Source organism: Pithys albifrons, chromosome 21, assembly GCF_047495875.1.
Source record: "Pithys albifrons albifrons isolate INPA30051 chromosome 21, PitAlb_v1, whole genome shotgun sequence".
Classification (NCBI taxonomy): Eukaryota; Metazoa; Chordata; class Aves; order Passeriformes; family Thamnophilidae; genus Pithys; species Pithys albifrons.
This window is the reverse complement of record NC_092478.1, coordinates 9,430,337-9,452,844: the sequence shown is the minus strand read 5'-3', so window position 1 is coordinate 9,452,844 and position 22,508 is coordinate 9,430,337. Positions and strand designations below refer to the sequence as shown.

The window sequence follows — 22,508 nt, the reverse complement described above, 5'->3', positions numbered from 1 at the left end:
CCTCCCTGGCAAACCACCTCCTGCCAGAGTGGCCCCCGGGGAGGGTGGAATTAAATATTCCTTGGGCTGGAGAAAGGCAGAGTGGGAGGGGGAGGGAAAAAGAGAGGGGGAGACATGCATGGATTGCAGCGGGCATGGACTGTACTGGGCATGGACAGTACTGGGCATGGACTGCACTGGGCATGGACTGCACTGGGCATGGACAGTACTGGGCATGGACTGTGCTGGGCATGGACTGCACTGGGCACGGACTACGCTGGGCATGGACAGTACTGGGCATGGACTACGCTGGGCATGGACAGTACTGGGCATGGACTGCACTGGGCATGGACTGTACTGGGCAGGGACTGTGCTGGGCATGGACTGTGCTGGGCATGGACTGCACTGGGCACGGACTACGCTGGGCATGGACAGTACTGGGCATGGACTGCACTGGGCATGGACTACGCTGGGCATGGACTGCACTGGGCATGGACTGTACTGGGCATGGACTACGCTGGGCATGGACTGCACTGGGCATGGACTGCGCTGGACAGGGACTGTGCTGGGCATGGACTGTGCTGGGCATGGACTGCACTGGGCACGGACTACGCTGGGCATGGACAGTACTGGGCATGGACTACGCTGGGCATGGACTGCACTGGGCATGGACTGTACTGGGCATGGACTGTACTGGGCATGGACTACGCTGGGCATGGACTGCACTGGGCATGGACTGCGCTGGACAGGGACTGTGCTGGGCATGGACTGCACCTGGCATGGACTGCACCTGGCATGGACTGTACCGGGCATGGACTGTACTGGGCATGGACTGCACTGGACATGGACTGTACTGGGCATGGACTGCACCTGGCATGGACTGCACCTGGCATGGACTGTACTGGGCATGGACTGCACCTGGCATGGACTGTACCGGGCATGGACTGCACCGGGCATGGACTGCACCTGGCATGGACTGTACTGGGCATGGACTGTACCGGGCATGGACTGTACTGGGCATGAACTGCACCTGGCATGGACTGTACTGGGCATGGACTGTACTGGGCATGGACTGTACCGGGCATGGACTGCGCTGGGCATGGACTGTACTGGGCATGGACTGCACCTGGCATGGACTGTACTGGGCATGGACCGCACCTGACATGGACTGCACCTGGCATGGACTGTACCGGGCATGGACTGCACTGGACATGGACTGTACTGGGCATGGACTGCACCTGGCATGGACTGTACTGCGCATGGACTGCACCTGGCATGGACTGTACTGGGCATGGATTGCACCTGGCTGGACTGCACCTGGCATGGACTGCACTGGGCATGGACCGTACTGGGCATAGACTGCACCTGGCATGGACTGCACCTGGCATGGACTGCACTGGGCATGGGCTGCACTGGGCATGGACTGCACCTGGCATGGACTGCACCTGGCATGGACTGTACTGGGCATGGACTGCACCTGGCATGGACTGTGCTGGGCATGGGCTGCACTGGGCATAGACTGCACCTGGCATGGACTGCACCTGGCATGGACTGCACTGGGCATGGGCTGCACTGGGCATGGACTGCACCTGGCATGGACTGTACTGGGCATGGACTGCGCTGGGCATGGACTGCACCGGGCATGGACTGCACCGGGCATGGATCGCATCCACCACCTCTACCCAAGGGCACAGCAGACTCAGACTGGGCATCCAGAGCCTTGGGCACTAAACTGGGAGCCTGGACAGTCTGGTCTGATTGCTTCTAACCCAGTCTTTCCCCTGGCCATTCTCAGGATGCCCAGGCTGTCCCTCTCCTCTCTCCAAGTTCCCTACCCTGGCACCAGATGGGCACGCACTTAAACCAAGCTGAAGATCTGCTGTGTGGAGCCTGCTCAGTATTGCCACTCTTTTTCAGCTCCAGTTTGACCTCCAGAGTGCAGGGAGGTGATATATTTAAAGTTAATGAGCTGGTGCTCTGCAGCTCGGGCCGGGCACACACACAACTGCTGTTTATTTTTACTCCCTTAATAGCTCCCTGCAGTGCCACTGTGTCCCGGGCTGTGTCATTGCTGTGCCCACGGCAACCTGGGCGGTGCCAAGGTGGGCTGGGCAGGGCTGTGAGGGTGCAGGGGATGTGCAGGGCAAAGCTCAGCCACAGGATGTCTCCCAGATCAGAGTTTTGGTTTCAAAGGTTGGCAGGTCGGTGCCACAGCCTGACCCTTCCCTGGCACCATCCACAGATTTCCTGCCCATTTACAGCCTCAATCCACAACTCCAAGGAGAGCCCAGATGAAACTTTTGACTGAGAGAACAGTTTTAATTATAGACACAGTGAAATGGGCTGGAATGAGGAGATAAGTCACAGAATCATAGAATGGATTGGGTTGGAAAAGACCTCCAAGATCATCAAGTCCAACCCTTGGTCCAACTCCAGTCCCTTTACCAGATCATGGCACTCAGTGCCACGGCCAAGCTCAGCTGAAAAACCTCCAGGGATGGGGAATCCACCCCCTCTCTGGGCAGCCCATTCCAATCCCTGAGCACTCTCTTGGCAAAGAAGTTTTTTCTCATCTCCAACTTCAATTTCCCCTGGCAGAGCTTGAGCCCATCGTGCCCCCTTGTCCTATTGCTGAGTGCCTGGGAGAAGAGACCAACCCCCACCTGGCCAGAACTTCCCTTCAGGCAGTTCCAGACAGTGCTGAGGTCACCTCTGAGCCTCCTCTTCTCCATCACATCACTGACACAGCTTTGTTTCAGGCACCTTCTGGGCATCACCTTCCTGAGTGGCACCAGAAAGGAGGCTGCCAGACCCCCCTGCCTGCCCACACGGTGACCACAGGAGGGCATGAGCAGCCAGCCCCCAGGATGGAGATTTCTGACAGGCATCTGTCTCCAAAGAGTCCTTGTATTCCCTTGGGAATCTTCAGTCATCCACAGAGGGGCTCTGAAACTCCCTGACAAGGCAAGGCTGGAAAAAAATCCAAGTTCTCGTTTCTCTTTCTCCTTGGGAATAGTCACTCTCTTCCTGCCCCCCAGCTGTGCCACACATCCCACAGCTCTACTGACTTCTTGGGGAGGGAGAGGGAGGTGGGGTGGGGACCAGCAACATCAATGACCTCAACACAGGAAAGATGTGGAGCTGATGGAATGAGTCCAGAGGAGGCTCCGGAGATGCTCCAGGGCTGGATCCCTCTGCTCTGGAGCCAGACTGGGACAGCTGAGGGGGCTCACCTGGAGAAGAGAAGGCTTCAGGGACACCTGAGAGCCCCTTACAGTGCCTAAATAGGCTCCAGGAGAGCTGGAGAGGGACTGGGGACAAGGGATGGAGGGACAGGACACAGGGAATGGCTTCCCACTGCCAGAGGGCAGGGATAGGTGGGATATTGGGAAGGAATTGTTGGCTGGGAGGGTGGGCAGGCCCTGGCACAGGTTGGGCAGAGAAACTGTGGCTGCCCCATCCCTGGGAGTGTCCAAGGTCAGGTTGGACAGGGCTTGGAGTCACCTGGGACAGTGGAAGGTGTCCCTGCCCAAGGCAGGGGGTGGCACTGGATGGACTTTGAGGTCCCTTCCAACCCAAACCATTCTGGGATTCTGTAATTCTATGAAAAGCTTCACTGGATCCAAAGGATGGATGAAACATCTCCACTGGAGCCCCCTCAGCCCCTTCAGGACCCCTCCATGTCCTGCAGTTTTCCAAGGGGTTGTGTGGAATTGGCTGCTCTGGTTCAATGACAACTCCACAGCAAAAGATCCGCAAACTGTACAGAGGAGGAAATTCCCATGAGGGCTGAAAGGCTCAATCAGAGCCCAAAAAGCCAGGGCTGGGGGGTGTGGGGGCTGTGCCCATCCAATAGGGAGCAGAGGACCTTGAGAGTCACTTACAGTGACAGCACATTGGCTGGTCTGGCAGGGCAGGAGCAGCAGCTGCAGAGGATTTGTTTGGTGCCCCATTAAAACAAGAGATCTATTAACTGGCCGTGTTTGCCCAGGGGGAGCCTGTCTGGGAGCTGAGCTGGGAGACAGCGGTGGAGCAGGACAGGGCTCTGCCTCCACGGGGGATGTGACCCCTGCTCCACCACGGGCTGTCCACAAGGAGGATGCTGTCAGTGCTTGGCTGCAGGGACAGCCCAAGGGACACAGGGACTGCAGGGAAAATGAACATCCATCTGACACCTGCCCAGCAGTGCCAGCTCTGCAGGACACCCCAGTTACCAGCCCTGGGGGCAGATTATCCTGCAGAGCCTGCTGAGCATGAGGTGCCCCCAGCGTGGGCACCCTGAGTGCCCATCGCCCCCAGCCCACAGAATCACAGAAAACCCTGAGCTGGGAGGGACCCACAGGGACCATCAGTCCAACCCTCAGCCTTGCCCAGGCCCAGCCCCAAGAGTCACCCCCTGTGCCCAAGAGCATCATCCAAACCCTCCTGGAGCTCTGGCAGCCTTGGGGCTGTGCCCACTGCCCTGGGGAGCCTTGGGGCTGTGCCCACCACCCTCTGGGGGAAGAGCCTTTTGCTGAGATCCAACCTGCCCCTGCCCTGGCACAGCTCCAGCCATTCCCTGGGTGCTGCCCCTGCCCTGGCACAGCTCCAGCCATTCCCTGGGTGCTGTCCCTGCCCTGGCACAGCTCCAGCCATTCCCTGGGTGCTGTCCCTGCCCTGGCACAGCTCCAGCCATTCCCTGGGTGCTGTCCCTGCCCTGGCACAGCTCCAGCCATTCCCTGGGTGCTGTCCCTGCCCTGGCACAGCTCCAGCCATTCCCTGGGTGCTGTCCCTGCCCTGGCACAGCTCCAGCCATTCCCTGGGTGATGCCCCTGCCCTGGCACAGCTCCAGCCATTCCCTGGGTGCTGTCCCTGGTCCCACAGAGCAGAGCTCAGTGCCTGCCCCTCCTCTGCCCCTCCCCAGGGAGTTGTCCCTGCACTGAGGTCTCCCCTCAGTCTCCTCTTCTCCAGCTGAACACACCAAGTGCCCTCAGTGCCCTCACTCGCTGCCCCTCCAGGCCCTTCCCCACCTTCACTGCCCTCCCACATCCCTGAAATCCTCTCCTTAAACCCCAGAGGGTTCCTTTGCAGATCTTTGCAGAGCTCTTGTTTCTCACCAGCTGGAACCATTTGATTCCTCTGTCAAATGGATCAAGAGGAGCAAAATCATGACCTGTCTACCCAGGACTTTAATTAGTGTTGCTGCCTGGCAGGAGCAGAGAGCTCTGTGGGCATCACAGCAGTCACCAGACAGCTTGGAGACAGCCAGGCAGTCCCAGGCTCATTAAAGCAGAGCAGAGGTGTGTCCCCTGTGCCACACACCCCCTGGGAAGCCAAACTCCTGATGCCAGGGGCACTGTGTGTTACAGAGTCAATAAAATTAAAGCAGGATGCAAATAAACTGCATGGCACGAGGTGGAGCAGAGACCAGAGGACTCAGCCCTGCTGGAGCCCAGAATGGACAGGTCTGAGGGGGAGCTGGAATTGAGGCTTTCCCTTGGTCCTGTCCAGGCTGCCCAGCTGCCCTCAGCCCTCCTGGCACTTCAACAAGGGCAAGATCTGATCTTGCTGATGAACCTCCTGCCAGTGCTGAGCTGCACATCTGACAAGCTCCACCAGCAGCTCCAATTACTCCTCATTGTCACAGCGAGAACACATAATATGATAATCTTCATTTTCCAAATAAGAGCAGACAGGAAGGAAGTGGCCTCTATAAATAAAGACAAGTCTCATCAAATCCATCTCGCTGGCCAAGTTTCTCAGCTCAGCAACACACTTTAAAGGACAACCTGCTGAAAGGTTGTTACATCATTCCTCACATAAAATAATCTCTGACTACAGGGGACAAATGAAACATCTGCAATAACCTCTCTGTGCTCTTCCTGCCCCATCCCTGGAACTGTCCCAGGCCAGGTTGGACAGGGCTTGGAGCAACCTGGGCTGGTGGGAGGTGTCCCTGCCCATGGCAGGGGGTGGGATGGGATGATTTTTAAGGTCCCTTCCAACCCAAACCATTCCATGACTCCTGTTAACTCTGCAGTTTAACCCAGAAATCATTCCTGGTCCCCCTCCATGGCTGTTTCATACAGTGACATGTTGACATGTTGAAACACAAGGAAACATCCATGGCAGAAAAAAACCTCTGGAAAACCCAAAGAAGAAGAGTGTGAAGGACAAAAGAAAGAGAGAAAATGTTTTCAGCTTGTGACTGTCACTGTTGTCCCACACAGGGCAGTGGAAGCTGATCTTCTGGACAGAAGCAAACTTGTTATTGGTCAAAGGTTGGACTTGATGACCTTGGAGGTCTTTCCAACCTTAATGATGGTGTGATTTGAAAATCTGACCTTGTAATGCTGCAACCACAGGGGAAAGCTCAACACTTCACTTTCAAAAGAGAGGTACCTTCTGTCTTCAGGTGTCCCAGACCATGTCATAGAATCATAGAATCAGTTGGGTTGGAAGAGACCTCTGAGATCATCAAGTCCAACCCTTGATTCAACCCCACTGTGATCACCAGCCCAGGGCACAGAGTGCCCTGGGCTGGTGATCACAGTAGGGTTGGATCAAGACATGGTGGATTCTCACTCAGTGCCACATCCATAGAATCACAGAATCATAGAATGGATTGGGTTGGAAAAGACCTCCGAGATCATCAAGTCCAACCCTTGGTCCAACTCCAGTCCCTTTACCAGATCATGGCACTCAGTGCCACGGCCAAGCTCAGCTGAAAAACCTCCAGGGATGGGGAATCCACCCCCTCTCTGGGCAGCCCATTCCAATGCCTGAGCACTCTCTCTGCAAAGAAGTTTTTTCTCATCTCCAACTTCAATTTCCCCTGGCAGAGCTTGAGCCCATCGTGTCCCCTTGTCCTATTGCTGAGTGCCTGGGAGAAGAGACCAACCCCCACCTGGCCAGAACTTCCCTCCAGGGAGTTCCAGACAGTGCTGAGGTCACCTCTGAGCCTCCTCTTCTCCAGGCTGAACACCCCCAGCTCCCTCAACCTCTCCCCACAGCACTTGTGCTCCAGTCCCTTCTCCAGCCTCGTTGCTCTTCTCTTCTCAGTTGGGTTGGAAGAGACCTCTGAGATCATCAAGTCCAACCCTTGGTCCAACTTCAGTCCCTTTACCAGATCATGGCACTCAGTGCCATGGCCAAGCTCAGCTGAAAAACCTCCAGGGATGGGGAATCCACCCCCTCTCTGGGCAGCCCATTCCAATGCCTGAGCACTCTCTCTGCAAAGAATTTCTTCCTGATATCCAACCTAAACCTCCCCTGGCAGAGCTCAAGCTGTGCCCTCTTGTTCTACTGTTGGTTGCCTGAGAGAAGAGACCAATCCCCACCTGGGTACAACCGCCTGTCAGGGAGTTGTAGGGAGTGATGAGGTGTCCCCTGAGCCTCCTCTTCTCCAGGCTGAACACCCCCAGCTCCCTCAGCCCTTCAGTCATTCCCACCCCTGTGACACAGCCTGATGCTCCACTGGAGAACCCAACTCTGGTGTCCCTCCCCTCTTTGGGAAGCAAGTGCAGGCAAAGCAAAGCAACATCTGTGCACAAACCCTGATCCAAGAGCAGGACAGCAGCTGGAGCAGTGACATCCTGGGAGTGTCCTGTCCCCAGCCCTTGACACCAGGCAGTCACCTCACTGCCATGGTTTCCCCTTTCAAAGAGGATCATGGAATCAGAGAATCATTAAAGTTGAATAAGACCTCCAAAACCATCAAGTCCAACCTTCAACCCACTAAACCCCAGCACTGAGTGTCCCATCTACTTATTTACTGAACACTTTCAGGGGTGGTGACTCCACCACTGTGCTGGACAGCTGTGCCAGGGCTGGACAACGCAATCCATGAAGAAATTTTCCATCATTTCCCATTGAAACCTCCCCTGGCCCATCCTGAGGCTGTTCCCTCTCCTCCTGTCCCTGTTCCCTGGAGCAGAGCCTGACTCACCTCAGCTCCCCCCTCCTGGCAGGGAGTTGTGGAGCCTGAGAAGGTCTCCTCATGCAAAGCACAAGATGCCAACAGTCCTGCAGAACCCCATTGTAACCACAGAGCTGCCCAAACCTCAGGAGAGCTGCACATCTTCAAACCCTCTTTGCCAAGGTCACCATGAATGCCTTGCCAAGTTTCATCCCCTTCTCCAATTCCCTGCTCCACAAAAAAGCTCTTGCAAAGCAGCTTGGGAATATGCAGGATTTTGAGAGAGGACAAGAGGAAACAGCCTCAAGTTACACCAGGTTGGATATCATGGAAAATATCACTGAGAGGATTGTCAAGGATTGGAAGAGGCTGCTCAGGGTGGTGTTGGAATCACCATCCCTGGAGGGGTTTAACAGCCCTGTGGATGTGGCACTTGGGGACATGGAGCAGTGGTGGCCTTGGCAGTGCTGGGGAATGGTTGGACTCGGTGATCTGAGAGGGCTTTTCCAGCCTTAATGATTCTCCTCAGAATGTTAAATTGGCTTTTAATTCCTGGTTTTCCTTGCTCACAAGGGTGTCACTGCTGTAATTTTGCCACTCCTGCTGCCACATCACAGGAGGTGACAAAGGTACCAGGTAAGTCCCTTGTTCTCTGAGGAAACCAGCTCGGCTTTTGCTTGATCAAAGTGTTTCCTCTTTGTACTATAATAATTTGATACACTGGGGTGGGTTTTTTTCCCCCCTCTTGAAGCCTGAAGTTATTTTTCCAGGGTTTTGCAAAGCAGCTGCTCCTCTAATTAGTACATGGAGTGCTTATTTTATTCCTCAGATAAAAGTGTCTTATGTTGTAATGACACTTCAGTCACACATTCATCTGCTTTATTGCAGAAAGTCTGGTTAAAGCAGAGGCAGCTCAGATAAGGCAACACATTTAATGTGCCATTTCTCTGCATTTTTATTAGCATTACTGCCAGTTGGAAGAAATTACAAATAATTCCTTTTTCCACGCACAGAAACATATATAAAATATTCTATTTCCCCCATCCTGGCAGAACATTTCAGGTCAGTCTCCAGATTGCAGACAAACCATGTTTATGTTCATGCAATACAAAATTATGTCTAAGGATAAAGCAAATTAAGGGGAGAGAAACTAAAGTGTGACCTCTATTTCCAGACCCAAAGCAAACAATGTGTCCCTGCCAGGCCCAGCACCCTGCAGAGATGCCCAACTGCACCAACAACCTTCTGCAAGTGTCCTGGTTCAGCAACCAAGACCACTGTGTGGGTGTGCCCAAAGCTGGGCATTCCAAACCCTCTGGGCCATTGCCCAGCAACTGTTCCCAATGGCCCATTGGCAGCAGCTGCCCAGGGCACAGCTGAGCCCTCAGGCTGGGAGCTGGCTGGGAAAGAAGCCTGGCAGAGGAGCTGGGAGAACTGCCCTGCAGGGACTCCTTGGCACCTCCACACCCACCTGAGGGCTCAGCTCTGCTCAGGGGCCAGCAACAATTCCAAAATCCCCCCTGACTGCCAGATTCCCCCAGTGTGGAACTCCCTGCCCTGGGGGAGGCACTGGGGGCTCCCACCCAAACCTGAGGGGAGACAGTCTTGGGCTTTGGGGACTTGGGGAACCACTCACTGGATCCAGAGGAGGAGCAGCCCCTGGCCAGGAGGAGCCCACCACTCTCCACCAGACTGTGCCATCATCTGCACCAACAGGTTTGTCCCTTCCTTTTCCTTTGGCCTCGGAGGAACCACGTGGGGCTGAGCACAGGGGCCACCAAACCCCCCTGTGTTTGTGCCCCAGGGGGTGGGTTCCACTGCTGGGCTTGGGGGTTAAACCCAATTTCTCTTTGTGCCATTGCATTTCTTGTAATATTGTTATTAAATTGTAACTCTGACTTAGAATCTCTCTTGTGTTGGGTTCATTTCTCCTGCTGGTTTATCTTTAAACCAACACAGCAGGTCATGCCCCACTGCCAGCAAGATGTGAGCAAAGCTTTGGCCTGATGGGAACCTCATGCTCTGGCATGGGATGGAACCACCACTCCTCACTTCCCTTCCTGAAAAAGAAACATTTTTGCTCAGAGAATCCCTTTTCCTTCTGTTCTAATTTGGTAATTTCCATCACAGCTTCTCTTGGTAGTTCATCAAAGGAGGTTTCTGATGATTTACAAGATTTCTGATGATTTATAAAATTTCTGATGATTTACAAGATTTCTGATGATTTATAAGATTTCTGATGATTTGTAAGATTTCTCTTGAGACACTGAAATATTCCCAGTTGGTTCTCATTTTTCTCCCTAATTCAGGTTTTTGGGCCAACTCTTTTTTCCCCCTGAGGCAGTTGTGCTCCTGTTCCCCTGGGTGAAGCACACCCTGCAAAATCATGGAATATCCTGAGCTGGAAGGACCCACAAGGATCATCCAGTCCAACTCCTGGCCCTGCACAGACACCCCAACAATCTCACCCTGTCCCTGAGAGTGTTTTCCAAACAGTGCTGGGAAACTCTCAGCAAAGAGACTGGGAAGAAAAGGTGGGTTTAGGGCACACAGTGATGCTCACCTGGCCAGAACTGGATATTCCCTGGAAATCAGTGCTTCATGGAATTCAGAGAGTGGCTGAAGGTCTCAGTGGGCAAACACACTCTCTGACCCCACTGGCAGTGCCAGGGCTGCTGGCATGGGCGCTCTGAGGGAGGGTGGGGGCAGCACTGGGGACCTGTGGAGGCATCAAAGGCGATGCCACCCCTGGGAGGAGCTCCAAGTGTGCAACTGCCACCTGTGCTGAAATTCCAGCAGTATTTTCTACCCATCTCCATTCTGCCTTCAAACGGGATGGATTCTGAAACACCTTCCTTCCTGCTCTGCTGGGGAGGCTCTGGGTGTGCCACTGCTGTGTGCCCTTTGGGCATCTCCAGAGTCACTCCTGTGTTATTCACAGAAGCACAGACTGGGCTGAGCTGGAAGGGACCCCCAGGGACCATCAGTCCAACCCTCAGCCCTGCCCAGGCCCAGCCCCAAGAGTCACCCCCTGTGCCCCAGAGCATCATCCAAACCCTCCTGGAGCTCTGGCAGCCTTGGGGCTGTGCCCACTGCCCTGGGGAGCCTGGGCAGTGCCCACCACCCTCTGGGGGAAGAGCCTTTCGCTGAGATCCAACCTGCCCCTGCCCTGGCACAGCTCCAGCCATTCCCTGGGTGCTGTCCCTGCCCTGGCACAGCTCCAGCCATTCCCTGGGTGCTGTCCCTGCCCTGGCACAGCTCCAGCCATTCCCTGGGTGCTGATCCTGCCCTGGCACAGCTCCAGCCATTCCCTGGGCGCTGTCCCTGCCCTGGCACAGCTCCAGCCATTCCCTGGGTGCTGATCCTGCCCTGGCACAGCTCCAGCCATGCCCTGGGTGCTGTCCCTGGTCCCACAGAGCAGAGCTCAGTGCCTGCCCCTCCTCTGCCCCTCCCCAGGGAGTTGTCCCTGCACTGAGGTCTCTCCTCAGTATCCTCACTGAGCTTGGCAAGAACCTTGGTAGCAGCAGGTGACACCCAGGTGTGAAATGCTCCTGTCACACCAGTTCATGCTCAGGCACAGACCCCACCCCAGCACATGCCCCTGGTCAAACACCCTCTGCCCAACCTGCCAATCCTGCCCCCACAGCACCAACATCTCCTCAGCCTCACCCAGGGCTGAGCCTCCCTCTGTATCCCTATGGAAAACAACATTCCCAGGGCTGAGCCTCCCTCTGTATCCCTACAGGAAACATTCCCAGGGCTGAGCCTCCCTCTGTATCCCTACAGGAAACATTCCCAGGGCTGAGCCTCCCTCTGTATCCCTATGGAAAACAACATTCCCAGGGCTGAGCCTCCCTCTGTATCCCTACAGGAAACATTCCCAGGGCTGAGCCTCCCTCTGTATCCCCACAGGAAACATTCCCAGGGCTGAGCCTCCCTCTGTATCCCTACAGGAAACATTCCCAGGGCTGAGCCTCCCTCTGTATCCCTACAGGAAACATTCCCAAGGCTGAGCCTCCTTCTGTATCCCTATGGAAAAAACATTCCCAGGGCTGAGCCTCCCTCTCTATCCCCACAGGAAACATTCCCAAGGCTGAGCCTCCTTCTGTATCCCTATGGAAAAAACATTCCCAGGGCTGAGCCTCCCTCTCTATCCCCACAGGAAACATTCCCAAGGCTGAGCCTCCTTCTGTATCCCTATGGAAAAAACATTCCCAGGGCTGAGCCTCCCTCTGTATCCCTATGGAAAACAACATTCCCAAGGCTGAGCCTCTCTCTGTATCCCCACAGGAAACATTCCCAGGGCTGAGCCTCCCTCTGTATCCCTACAGGAAACATTCCCAGGGCTGAGCCTCCCTCTGTATCCCTACAGGAAACATTCCCAGGGCTGAGCCTCCCTCTGTATCCCTACAGGAAACATTCCCATGAGCATTTGGGAAGGAGGGTGGGCTTGTTCCTGGGCACAACCAACACCCCTGGGAGCTCACTGGGATCAAGCCCTGCTGCTCAGTGATGCTCCCTCACAGTGGCAGAGGGAAGAAAAAGCTGCTGCTGCTTCTCACTGCATTTTTTCCAAGCTAAATCCCAGGAAAAAAAATGAAAATAATCCATGGGAGCAAAAGCAGCCATAAGCCATGGAATAATAATTCAAGCTGCATAGCAATAATTCAATTTGCAGGCAAGGGAAATCTTCCACATCACATTCCCCTCTTTGCTCAGGGCCTCAGGAATTTCCAATTCCCCTGTTTGTTTTTTTTTTTAATTCATAGTTTCCTTGACCTTCACATCACACAGACCCATGTCCAGCCCCCAAACCTTCTGCTCAAACACTGCAGGAAGAGGCAGCTGAGGCAGAAAAGCCACAACCCCAACCCCAGCACAGCCAGAGTGGAGCTGTTGGAACTGCAGAGCTGGGGGAGATGGAGGATCAGCCCCATCCCTGCAGGAAACACATGGAAAAATCTGGAGCAGGAATTTAACACCTTCCATCTGCAGCCCATTGCTCCAGGTTGTGACTCCACCTCTCCAGTTACAGGTCCCTGCACACCAGGAGTGTGCACAGAGAAGTGCCAAAGCCTCAAGTCTGGGAGAGCAAGAGGCAGGGAATGACTGGAGGTGGATCAAGCCTGGGAGCCAAGTGCACAGCACTCTTTTTCCAAAAGAGCCCTGAGTTTCGGTAAAAGACCCCAGGAACTGGCACCAGGTTGAGTCTGGGCTTTGCAGAACCTGAGGAAAGGTCCCCTCTGCTCTGCCAGGAAAGGCCAGCACGACATGGCAAGGGACAATCAAGAACTTTTGGAGAAAATGATTTTAAAAGTGATGTATTCCTTTTTTTTTTTTTTAATCCCCTGTTCTTTTAGGAATGAGATCATTTCCACAACTGATCTTCTGTATCTGCCAAGGTTTGCTTTGTCCCTGTCTGGGGGAGATGTTGAACCCTCTCCACAGCTTCTTTCCTGCTTCCCTGCCCTGATGAACATCCTTGTGCTGTGCACCCCATGGGGGTACCCAACTGAGGTATCTCCAGGGGGGCAGGAGAGCTTCACTCTCCCACCACCCCTCCTGGTCCTGCTCTCCACACTCTCCCAAGGACTCTGGTGCTGCTCTGGCTCTCCACCCCAGGGCTGCATTCAGGACTCTGCTTTGGCCCCACCTCACTGTTCCCAGCCCGTTCCAGCTCCTTGGGGAAGGCTGGGACAAGGCTGGAGCTCCCGCCAGGCCCCCTGCACGTCTCAGGCAGCAGGAAAGTCTCCCCTCCTGCTCTGGCCAAGGACATTTTAAAGACAATCTGCTCATTGTGATCAGCTCTGATTGTTAAGAAGTCCTCCCTGGCTCCAGCATCCTGATGCTGCATTTCCCTCTCCCCATTAATGGGGGGTTCTGTTCCTTTTATTGCCTCTTAGTAATTGTTTGATGAGCTCTCACAGCAGGACTTTGCTTGAAATTATTCCAGCCCTCCAAACTTCTCCTTCAAAACCCATCAGCACTTCATTAGGACATGGCACAGCCCCCACCCACATCATCTCAGACCTGAGGGCACAGGACTGGGCAGCTCTGCCTGACTGGGCACTCCCATCACCTCCCAGGAAGTGTCACTTGGCCAGATGATGCCCAGGAATGCAAAGAGGAAGGTTACAACAGCCTTGCTATTTGCAGCTGGCACATGGTGGCATTCCTGGGGTGCCCTGGGCAGGGCCAGGAGTTGGACTACAATGATCCCTGTGGGTCCTTTCCAGCTCAGGATATTCCATGATGGTGATGGCACCAAAGGAATCAATTCCATCAGTCATTCTCAGCCTGACTCAGCTTCTGAAATCTGACTTTGGTTTGCCTTTCAATTGGGTTAAATCCCCTTCCAGCCTTTGACAGCTTCTCTCTTCTCCACTGCACCCCAAGGGACAGCTCCCCATGTCCTCCTCCTGAGGGGCAGCTCCAACCTCTGCCCTCTGTGGCACCAGGGACAGCACCCAGGGAATGGCTGGAGTTGTGCCAGGGCAGGGGCAGCACCCAGGGCATGGCTGGAGCTGTGCCAGGGCAGGGACAGCACCCAGGGAATGGCTGGAGCTGTGCCAGGGCAGGGACAGCACCCAGGGAATGGCTGGAGCTGTGCCAGGGCAGGGACAGCACCCAGGGCATGGCTGGAGCTGTGCCAGGGCAGGGACAGCACCCAGGGAATGGCTGGAGCTGTGCCAGGGCAGGGACAGCACCCAGGGCATGGCTGGAGCTGTGCCAGGGCAGGGACAGCACCCAGGGCATGGCTGGAGCTGTGCCAGGGCAGGGGCAGCACCCAGGGAATGGCTGGAGCTGTGCCAGAGCAGGGACAGCACCCAGGGAATGGCTGGAGCTGTGCCAGGGCAGAGACAGCACCCAGGGAATGGCTGGAGCTGTGCCAGGGCAGGGGCAGCACCCAGGGAATGGCTGGAGCTGTGCCAGGGCAGGGACAGGACCCAGGGAATGGCTGGAGCTGTGCCAGGGCAGGGACAGCACCCAGGGAATGGCTGGAGCTGTGCCAGGGCAGGGGCAGGTTGGATCTCAGCAAAAGGCTCTTCCCCCAGAGGGTGGTGGGCACTGCCCAGGCTCCCCAGGGCAGTGGGCACAGCCCCAAGGCTGCCAGAGCTCCAGGAGGGTTTGGATGATGCTCTGGGGCACAGGGTGGGGTTGTTGGGGATCTATGAACTTGGAAGAGAAAGGTTGCAAGATCTGGTCTGTCTCCATCTGCTCCAGATGTCACATAAAGGAGCTCCATCTCCCTTCCATGTGTTACCTGAGACACAGATTTATCCACAGCAGGTGGTGAGAGGAAAAGCTCTCCAGCCTCCTCTGCAACCCTTCCTTGATGACCACAAATCATTTGAACTGAACCCACGAGCTGCCCCTCCCCCAGGAGCAGAGAAGAACCCCCAGAGAGGACTCACCATCCATGTCGAGGCGCTGCATGATGATGGCCAGCTCCACCTCGCTGGGCATGTAGCCCAGGGAGCGCATGGCCATGCCCAGCTCCTGCTTGGAGATGAAGCCGTTGCCATCCCTGTCCAGCACCCGGAAAGCTTCGCGGATTTCTGGAAAGGGGAAGGAAGAAGGAAGGAGTCATTAGGGTGGAGGAGCCCTTGGACAATGGGCCTGCAGAGGCTGAGCACAAGAGCAGCTCATATCACCTTTTCCAACAGGAATGATGGAATCATAGGATGGATTGGGTTGGAAAAGACCTCCGAGATCATCAAGTCCAGCCCTTGGTCCAACTCCAGTCCCTTTACCAGATCATGGCACTCAGTGCCACGGCCAAGCTCAGCTGAAAAACCTCCAGGGATGGGGAATCCACCCCCTCTCTGGGCAGCCCATTCCAATCCCTGAGCACTCTCTCTGCAAAGAAGTTTTTTCTCATCTCCAACTTCAATTTCCCCTGGCAGAGCTTGAGCCCATCGTGCCCCCTTGTCCTATTGCTGAGTGCCTGGGAGAAGAGACCAACCCCCACCTGGCCACAACTTCCCTTCAGGCAGTTCCAGACAGTGCTGAGGTCACCTCTGAGCCTCCTCTTCTCCAGGCTGAACACCCCCAGCTCCCTCAGCCTCTCCCCACAGCACTTGTGCTCCAGTCCCTTCTCCAGCCTCATTGCTCTTCTTTGGACTCCTCTCTGGATGCACATTTTGTCATCTCAGGGTGGTGGAACCAGAACATGTTAACACACACTTGTATGTGTGTGTGTGTGTATGTGTGTGTGTGCAGCCACATGGGCATCTCTCTGAGGGCAGGGTGGGTATCAGGGGGTTGGGAGAGCTCCCTGAGACCATGGAGCCTCAGGAGGAGTCATTAGAGTGGAGGAGCCCTTGGTCAATGTGCCTGCAGATGCTGAGCACAGGAGCAGCTCATATCACCTTCTCCAACAGGAATGATGCACAGTTTGCCCTCTGAGGGCTGTGGAACCAGGACACGTTAACACACACAGGTATGAGTGTGTGTGTGCAGCCACATGGGCATCTCTCTGAGGGCAGGGTGGGTATCAGGGGGTTGGGAGAGCCCTCTGAGACCATGGAGTCTCAGGAGGAGTCATTAGAGTGGAGGAGTCCTTGGTCAATGTGCCTGCAGAGGTCGAGCAGGAGAAAAAGAATGATGCAGTTTGTCATCTCAGGGAGGTGGAACCAGGACACGTTAACACACACATGTATGTATGTGACACGTGTGTGTGTGTGTGTGTGTGTGTGTGTGCAGTCACATTGACATGTCTCTTTGGGCAGGGGGCCTATCAGGGGGTTGGGAGAGCCCTCAGAGACCATGGAGCCTCAGGAGGAGTCATTAGGGTGGAGGAGCCCTTGGTCAATGTGCCTGCAGATGCTGAGCACAGGAGCAGCTCATACCACCTTCTCCAACAGGAATGATGCACAGTTTGCCCTCTTAGGGCTGTGGAACCAGACATATTAACACACACAGGTATGAGTGTGTGTGTGCAGCCACATGGGCATCTCTCTGAGGGTAGGATGGGTATCAGGGGGTTGGGAGAGCCCTCTGAGACCATGGAGTCTCAGGAGGAGTCATTAGAGTGGAGGAGCCCTTGGCCAATGTGCCTGCAGAGGTTGAGCAGAAGAAAAGGAATGATGCAGTTTGTCATCTCAGGGAGGTGGAACCAGGACACGTTAACACACACAGGTATGTATGTGATGTGTGTGTGTGTGTGTGTGTGTGTGTGTGTGTGTGTGTGTGTGTGTGTATGTGTGTGTGTGCAGTCACATGGACGTGTCTCTTTGAGCAGGGGGGCTATTAGGGTGTTGGGAGAGCCCTCTGAGACCATGGAGTCTCAGGAGGAGTCATTAGAGTGGAGGAGCCCTTGGTCAATGTGCCTGCAGATGCTGAGCACAGGAGCAGCTCATACCACCTTCTTCAAGAGGAATGATGCACAGTTTGCCCTCTGAGGGCTGTGGAACCAGGACACGTTAACACACACAGGTATGAGTGTGTGTGTGCAGCCACATGGGCATCTCTCTGAGGGTAGGATGGGTATCAGGGGGTTGGGAGAGCCCTCTGAGACCATGGAGCCTCAGGAGGAGTCATTAGAGTGGAGGAGCCCTTGGTCAATGTGCCTGCAGAGGTCGAGCAGAAGAAAAGGAATGATGCAGTTTGTCATCTCAGGGAGGTGGAACCAGGACACGTTAACACACACATGTATGTATGTGACACGTGTGTGTGTGTGTGTGTGTGTGTGTGTGTGTGTGTGTGTGTGTGTATGTGTGTGTGTGTGTGTGTGCAGCCACATGGGCACCTCTCTGAGGGCAGGGTGGGTATCAGGGGGTTGGGAGAGCCCTCTGAGACTATGGAGATCCACCCACTGCCCCAGCACTAACCCATGTCCCCAAGTGCCACATCCACACAGCAGGGTTTGGACTCCACCACTGCCTTGGGCAGCAGTTTCAGTGAAGAAATTTCCCCCAATATCCAACCAAAAGCCTCCCCTGGCACAACATGAGGCTGTTTCCTCTTCCCCTGTCACTTGTTACCCTGAGCAATTTAATCTCTTACTCCTTCTCACACTTTTTCTCTAATTACTAACAGTTTTAGAGCAATAAACAGCCTCAGATCAATAAAAATGCTGATGCCACCAAAGGAATCTCTTCTATCCACCATCCTCAGCCTGGCTCAGCTTCTCACATCCAACTTTGGTTTGCTTTTTAATTGTCTTAAATCCTCCTCCAGCCTTACCAGCCCCTCTCTACTGGTGTGAGTGAAGACTCATTGGGGTCTGCAGGTTCTTCATGAGGGGCAACTCTGAGCTCTGCTCTGTGGGACCAGGGACAGCACCCAGGGAATGGCTGGAGCTGTGCCAGGGCAGGGACAGCACCCAGGGAATGGCTGGAGCTGTGCCAGGGCAGGGACAGCACCCAGGGAATGGCTGGAGCTGTGCCAGGGCAGGGGCAGGTTGGATCTCAGCAAAAGGCTCTTCCCCCAGAGGGTGGTGGGCACTGCCCAGGCTCCCCAGTGCAGTGGGGAGTGCCCATCCCTGGAGGGGTTTAACAGCCATGTGGATGTGGCACTTGGGGACAGGGGGCAGTGGTGGCCTTGGCAATGCTGGGGTGGTTGGACTTGGTGAACCCAGAGGGGTTTTCAACCCTGATGACTCTGTGACTGTCTGAGATTCTCCATATGACAATCTAATGATTCTATTTTGCCATTTGCTCCTTCTCAAACCAAGGGGGCAAAAGGATTTTCATATGAAATGTCGATGAGCCCAAAGGAACTGATTCAAAGTGTGACCCAAACCTGTCCTGGCACTCCAGAGCTGCTTCTGCAGAGCTAAGGGGGATCTCTGCTCTCTGTGCTCAGGGACAGCACCCAGGGAATGGCTGGAGCTGTGCCAGGGCAGGGGCAGCACCCAGGGAATGGCTGGAGCTGTGCCAGGGCAGGGACAGCACCCAGGGAAGGGCTGGAGCTGTGCCAGGGCAGGGGCAGCACCCAGGGAATGGCTGGAGCTGTGCCAGGGCAGGGGCAGGTTGGATCTCAGCAAAAGGCTCTTCCCCCAGAGGGTGGTGGGCACTGCCCAGGCTCCCCAGGGCAGTGGGCACAGCCCCAAGGCTGCCAGAGCTCCAGGAGGGTTTGGATGATGCTCTGGGGCAGAGGGTGGGATTGTTGGGCTGTCTGTGCAGGGCCAGGAGTTGAATTGGATGATCCTTGGGAGTCCCTCCCAGCTCAGGATATGTTCTGACTCCATAACCCACCACCTCGATGTCTCTGCACGTTTCCTGCTCCTCACAGACCTCTCAACTCACAGCCCCACCCCCAAACTCCCCAAATCTGACTGTTGCAAATGCCAAACAGAGAAATTTAGACCTTCCAACCAGCTGGGAGCCTGTTCCTTGGGAGGGTTTGGTTGGAAGTGGGGACAGAAAGAGGTGCTGATCTCCCCAAGCTTGGAGAGGAACTTGTGGGATGTTCATCACCTTTGTTCTGGGAATGAGGATATAGAAAACACCAGCACAGTGGGACCCACTGCACCTTTGCTCAGAGGAGTTTAATCTTCCTGTGAAACTTTCACTGGAGAAGTGGGAGGGAAAACTCAGCAGGGTTTTATCGGGAAAAGAGAAATCAATTTAAAAACAGGGTGTAAAATGTTTGGCCCACTGTGGGTAGTTCAGGCTTGAAGCTTCAAACAAGAAAATATTCCCAGAATTTGACCTCCCCCTGCCCTCTTCTCCCTGGGGTCAGGGGCACCAGACCCTGCAGTGAAAGGTTCAGATGGTCCTTGGTCCTCCTGGGAGAAAATCAGGAGCATCACAACCCACCAGGAGATGTTTCGGTGGCGCTTTTGCTAAAAGGATATTTAAAGCTTTCCAATTCCAAGGCTGCTTCTAAACCACCTCACATCCAGGTTCATCACCTCCCCTGGCACCTCCAACCTGCTCTGTGCTGCTTCCTGCCTGCAGCAATTCCCTGGGGATGGCCTAGGGCACCTCCCTGACCTGCTGCTCCATCCTCCCCATAGCTGGGGTTATCTTAATGAGAAATAATCCATTTTTAACCCAACCACTGATGCAAAGAGGGGGAGAGCCTGTTAATTCCAAGGAATATTGAGCCACATCTGTAACCTCTACACTTTGGGCTCAGGTTTGCATCTTGAAGCTGAAATGCTTCCCTTTGTCTTCCCAAGCTGGTGGGAGCTGGGTGGGAGAAGGTGGTGATGCTGGTCAGAGCCAGCTCAGCTGGGAGGGCTGGCACAGAACACCAACCCCCTGCAGCTCCAGGCTGGGCACAGAGTGGCTGGAGAGGGACCTGGGGGGACTGAGGGACAGGAAGCTCAACAGGAGCCACCAGTGTGCCCAGGTGGCCAAGAAGGCCAAGGGGATCCTGGCCTGGATCCAAACTAGCGTGGCCAGCAGGCCCAGGGCAGTGACCCTTCCCCTGGACTCTGCCTTGGGGAGGCCACACCTTGAGTGTTGTGTTCAGTTCTGGGCCCCTCAGTTGAGGAAAGAGATTGAGGGGCTGGAGTGGGGCCAGAGACAGAGAATCCACCTCCAGGGGCAGAGAATCCAACATGTCTTGATCCAACCCCACTGTGATCCAACCCCACGGTGTGCCCTGGGCTGGTGATCACAGTGGGGTTGGATCAAGGGTTGGATTTGATAATCTGAGGTGTCTTCCAACCCAACTGAGAAGAGCAACGAGGCTGGAGAAGGGACTGGAGCACAAGTGCTGTGGGGAGAGGCTGAGGGAGCTGGGGGTGTTCAGCCTGGAGAAGAGGAGGCTCAGAGGTGACCTCAGCACTGTCTGGAACTGCCTGAAGGGAAGTTCTGGCCAGGTGGGGGTTGGTCTCTTCTCCCAGGCATTCAGCAATAGGACAAGGGGGCACGATGGGCTCAAGCTCTGCCAGGGGAAATTGAAGTTGGAGATCAAAAGAAATTCTTTGCAGAGAGAGTGCTCAGGGATTGGAATGGGCTGCCCAGAGAGGGGGTGGATTCCCCATCCCTGGAGGTTTTTAAGGTGAGACTGGACGTGGCACTGAGTGCCCTGATCTGGTGATCACAGTGGGGTTGGACCAAGGGTTGGACTTGATGATCTTGGATGTCTTTTCCAACCCAACTGATTCTATGATTTTATGGGGAGCCTCTGGAGCAGGAACAAACCCCATCAGACACTGGCACTGGTGTGAAATCTCTTCCTGTGCTGTCCTAAAGTGCAGTAAATATTACATTGGAGGAAATTTATTTCCATATAAACTTTTGGCAGCCGATGATGAAGGACCCAAATACATCACAGGGAGCTGAGGGAGTATTTTAGAGGGCAAAATCAGAGCCTATCACAGTTTCCAGGGAAGTTGGACTGATCCAAGGGCCATGGATAAATGATGTCTGCTTGGGATACCTGATGCCAACACCTGGAGTGTCCTCTCCAGGCACAACCATTTCAGAAGGTTCAGTAACAGCACTGCAACCTTTGAGACTCGCTCAGAGGAGAAAGCCCCACACATCTGGGGCCCTGCTCTGCTCCTCTCAGACACCTGACCTTCTGCCCAAGCCTGAGCCATCCTTCCCAGCCCAACTCCCACCACCAAATGGAGCTCTTCTCCCTCATCGCTCTATAAATACCACTTGTGCAGAGGTGCATTGGAGGAGCTATTTATAGGCTGAACACACTGTACATGAAGCAGCTCTGACCTCAGGCAGTGCCTCCTCTTTATCTGTACATGTAACAACACCTCCTTATCAGCTTTTCTTTGGAGTGATTCTTTCTCCTCCTCGCTCTGGTGGAGCCAAAGGCCTGAGCATCCATCCCAGCTCAGCCCACCAGCACTGGTGGGCTCCCAACCATCACCCCATGAACCTGTGGCACCTGCCTGGCCCTCACCTTTATCTCCAGCTGTTCAATTCTCTTACCCAAAGCTAAAAATACATCAGCACTTTTCCCAGATGAGTTTCCCAAAGAAGTCACCATGGCAACTGATGCTGCTGGCACTGAATTGGGAGCAAATGTGGTCCAGGGAGGAAATCTCTCCACAAAGACAGTGCTGGGGTTTGGGACAATCTTTGAGACCTCTGCCATGGCAGGTGGAAGCTGCTCTGCACAGGGAGGCTTTGCCCCAGAATCACAGAATCATAGAATGGATTGGGTTGGAAAAGAGCTCCAAGATCATCAAGCCAACCCTTGGTCCAACTCCAGTCCCTTTACCAGATCATGGCACTCAGTGCCACGGCCAAGCTCAGCTGAAAAACCTCCAGGGATGGGGAATCCACCCCCTCTCTGGGCAGCCCATTCCAATCCCTGAGCACTCTCTCTGCAAAGAATTTCCTTCTGATCTCCAACTTCAATTTCCCCTGGCAGAGCTTGAGCCCATCGTGCCCCCTTGTCCTATTGCTGAGTGCCTGGGAGAAGAGACCAACCCCCACCTGGCCAGAACTTCCCTTCAGGCAGTTCCAGACAGTGCTGAGGTCACCTCTGAGCCTCCTCTTCTCCAGGCTGAACACCCCCAGCTCCCTCAGCCTCTCCCCACAGCACTTGTGCTCCAGTCCCTTCTCCAGCCTCGTTGCTCTTCTCTTCTCACTTGGGTTGGAAGACACCTCAGATTATCAAATCCAACCCTTGATCCAACCCCACTGTGATCACCAGCCCGTGGCACAGAGTGCCACGGGCTGGTGATCACAGTAGGGTTGGATCA

The 22,508-nt window shown here is 54.8% G+C and overlaps 1 protein-coding gene across 2 annotated transcripts in view; it reads right to left on the bottom strand.

Annotated features, from left to right (window-relative positions):
* CALN1 (calneuron 1) overlaps positions 1-22,508 on the bottom strand; it is a 151,343-nt gene that overhangs the window by 52,167 nt on the left and 76,668 nt on the right. For both annotated transcript variants that reach the window (XM_071575258.1, XM_071575259.1), the window contains exon 3: positions 15,292-15,435. In XM_071575258.1, the coding sequence (XP_071431359.1) occupies positions 15,292-15,435 (144 nt within the window). The remainder of the gene's footprint in view (positions 1-15,291; positions 15,436-22,508) is intronic.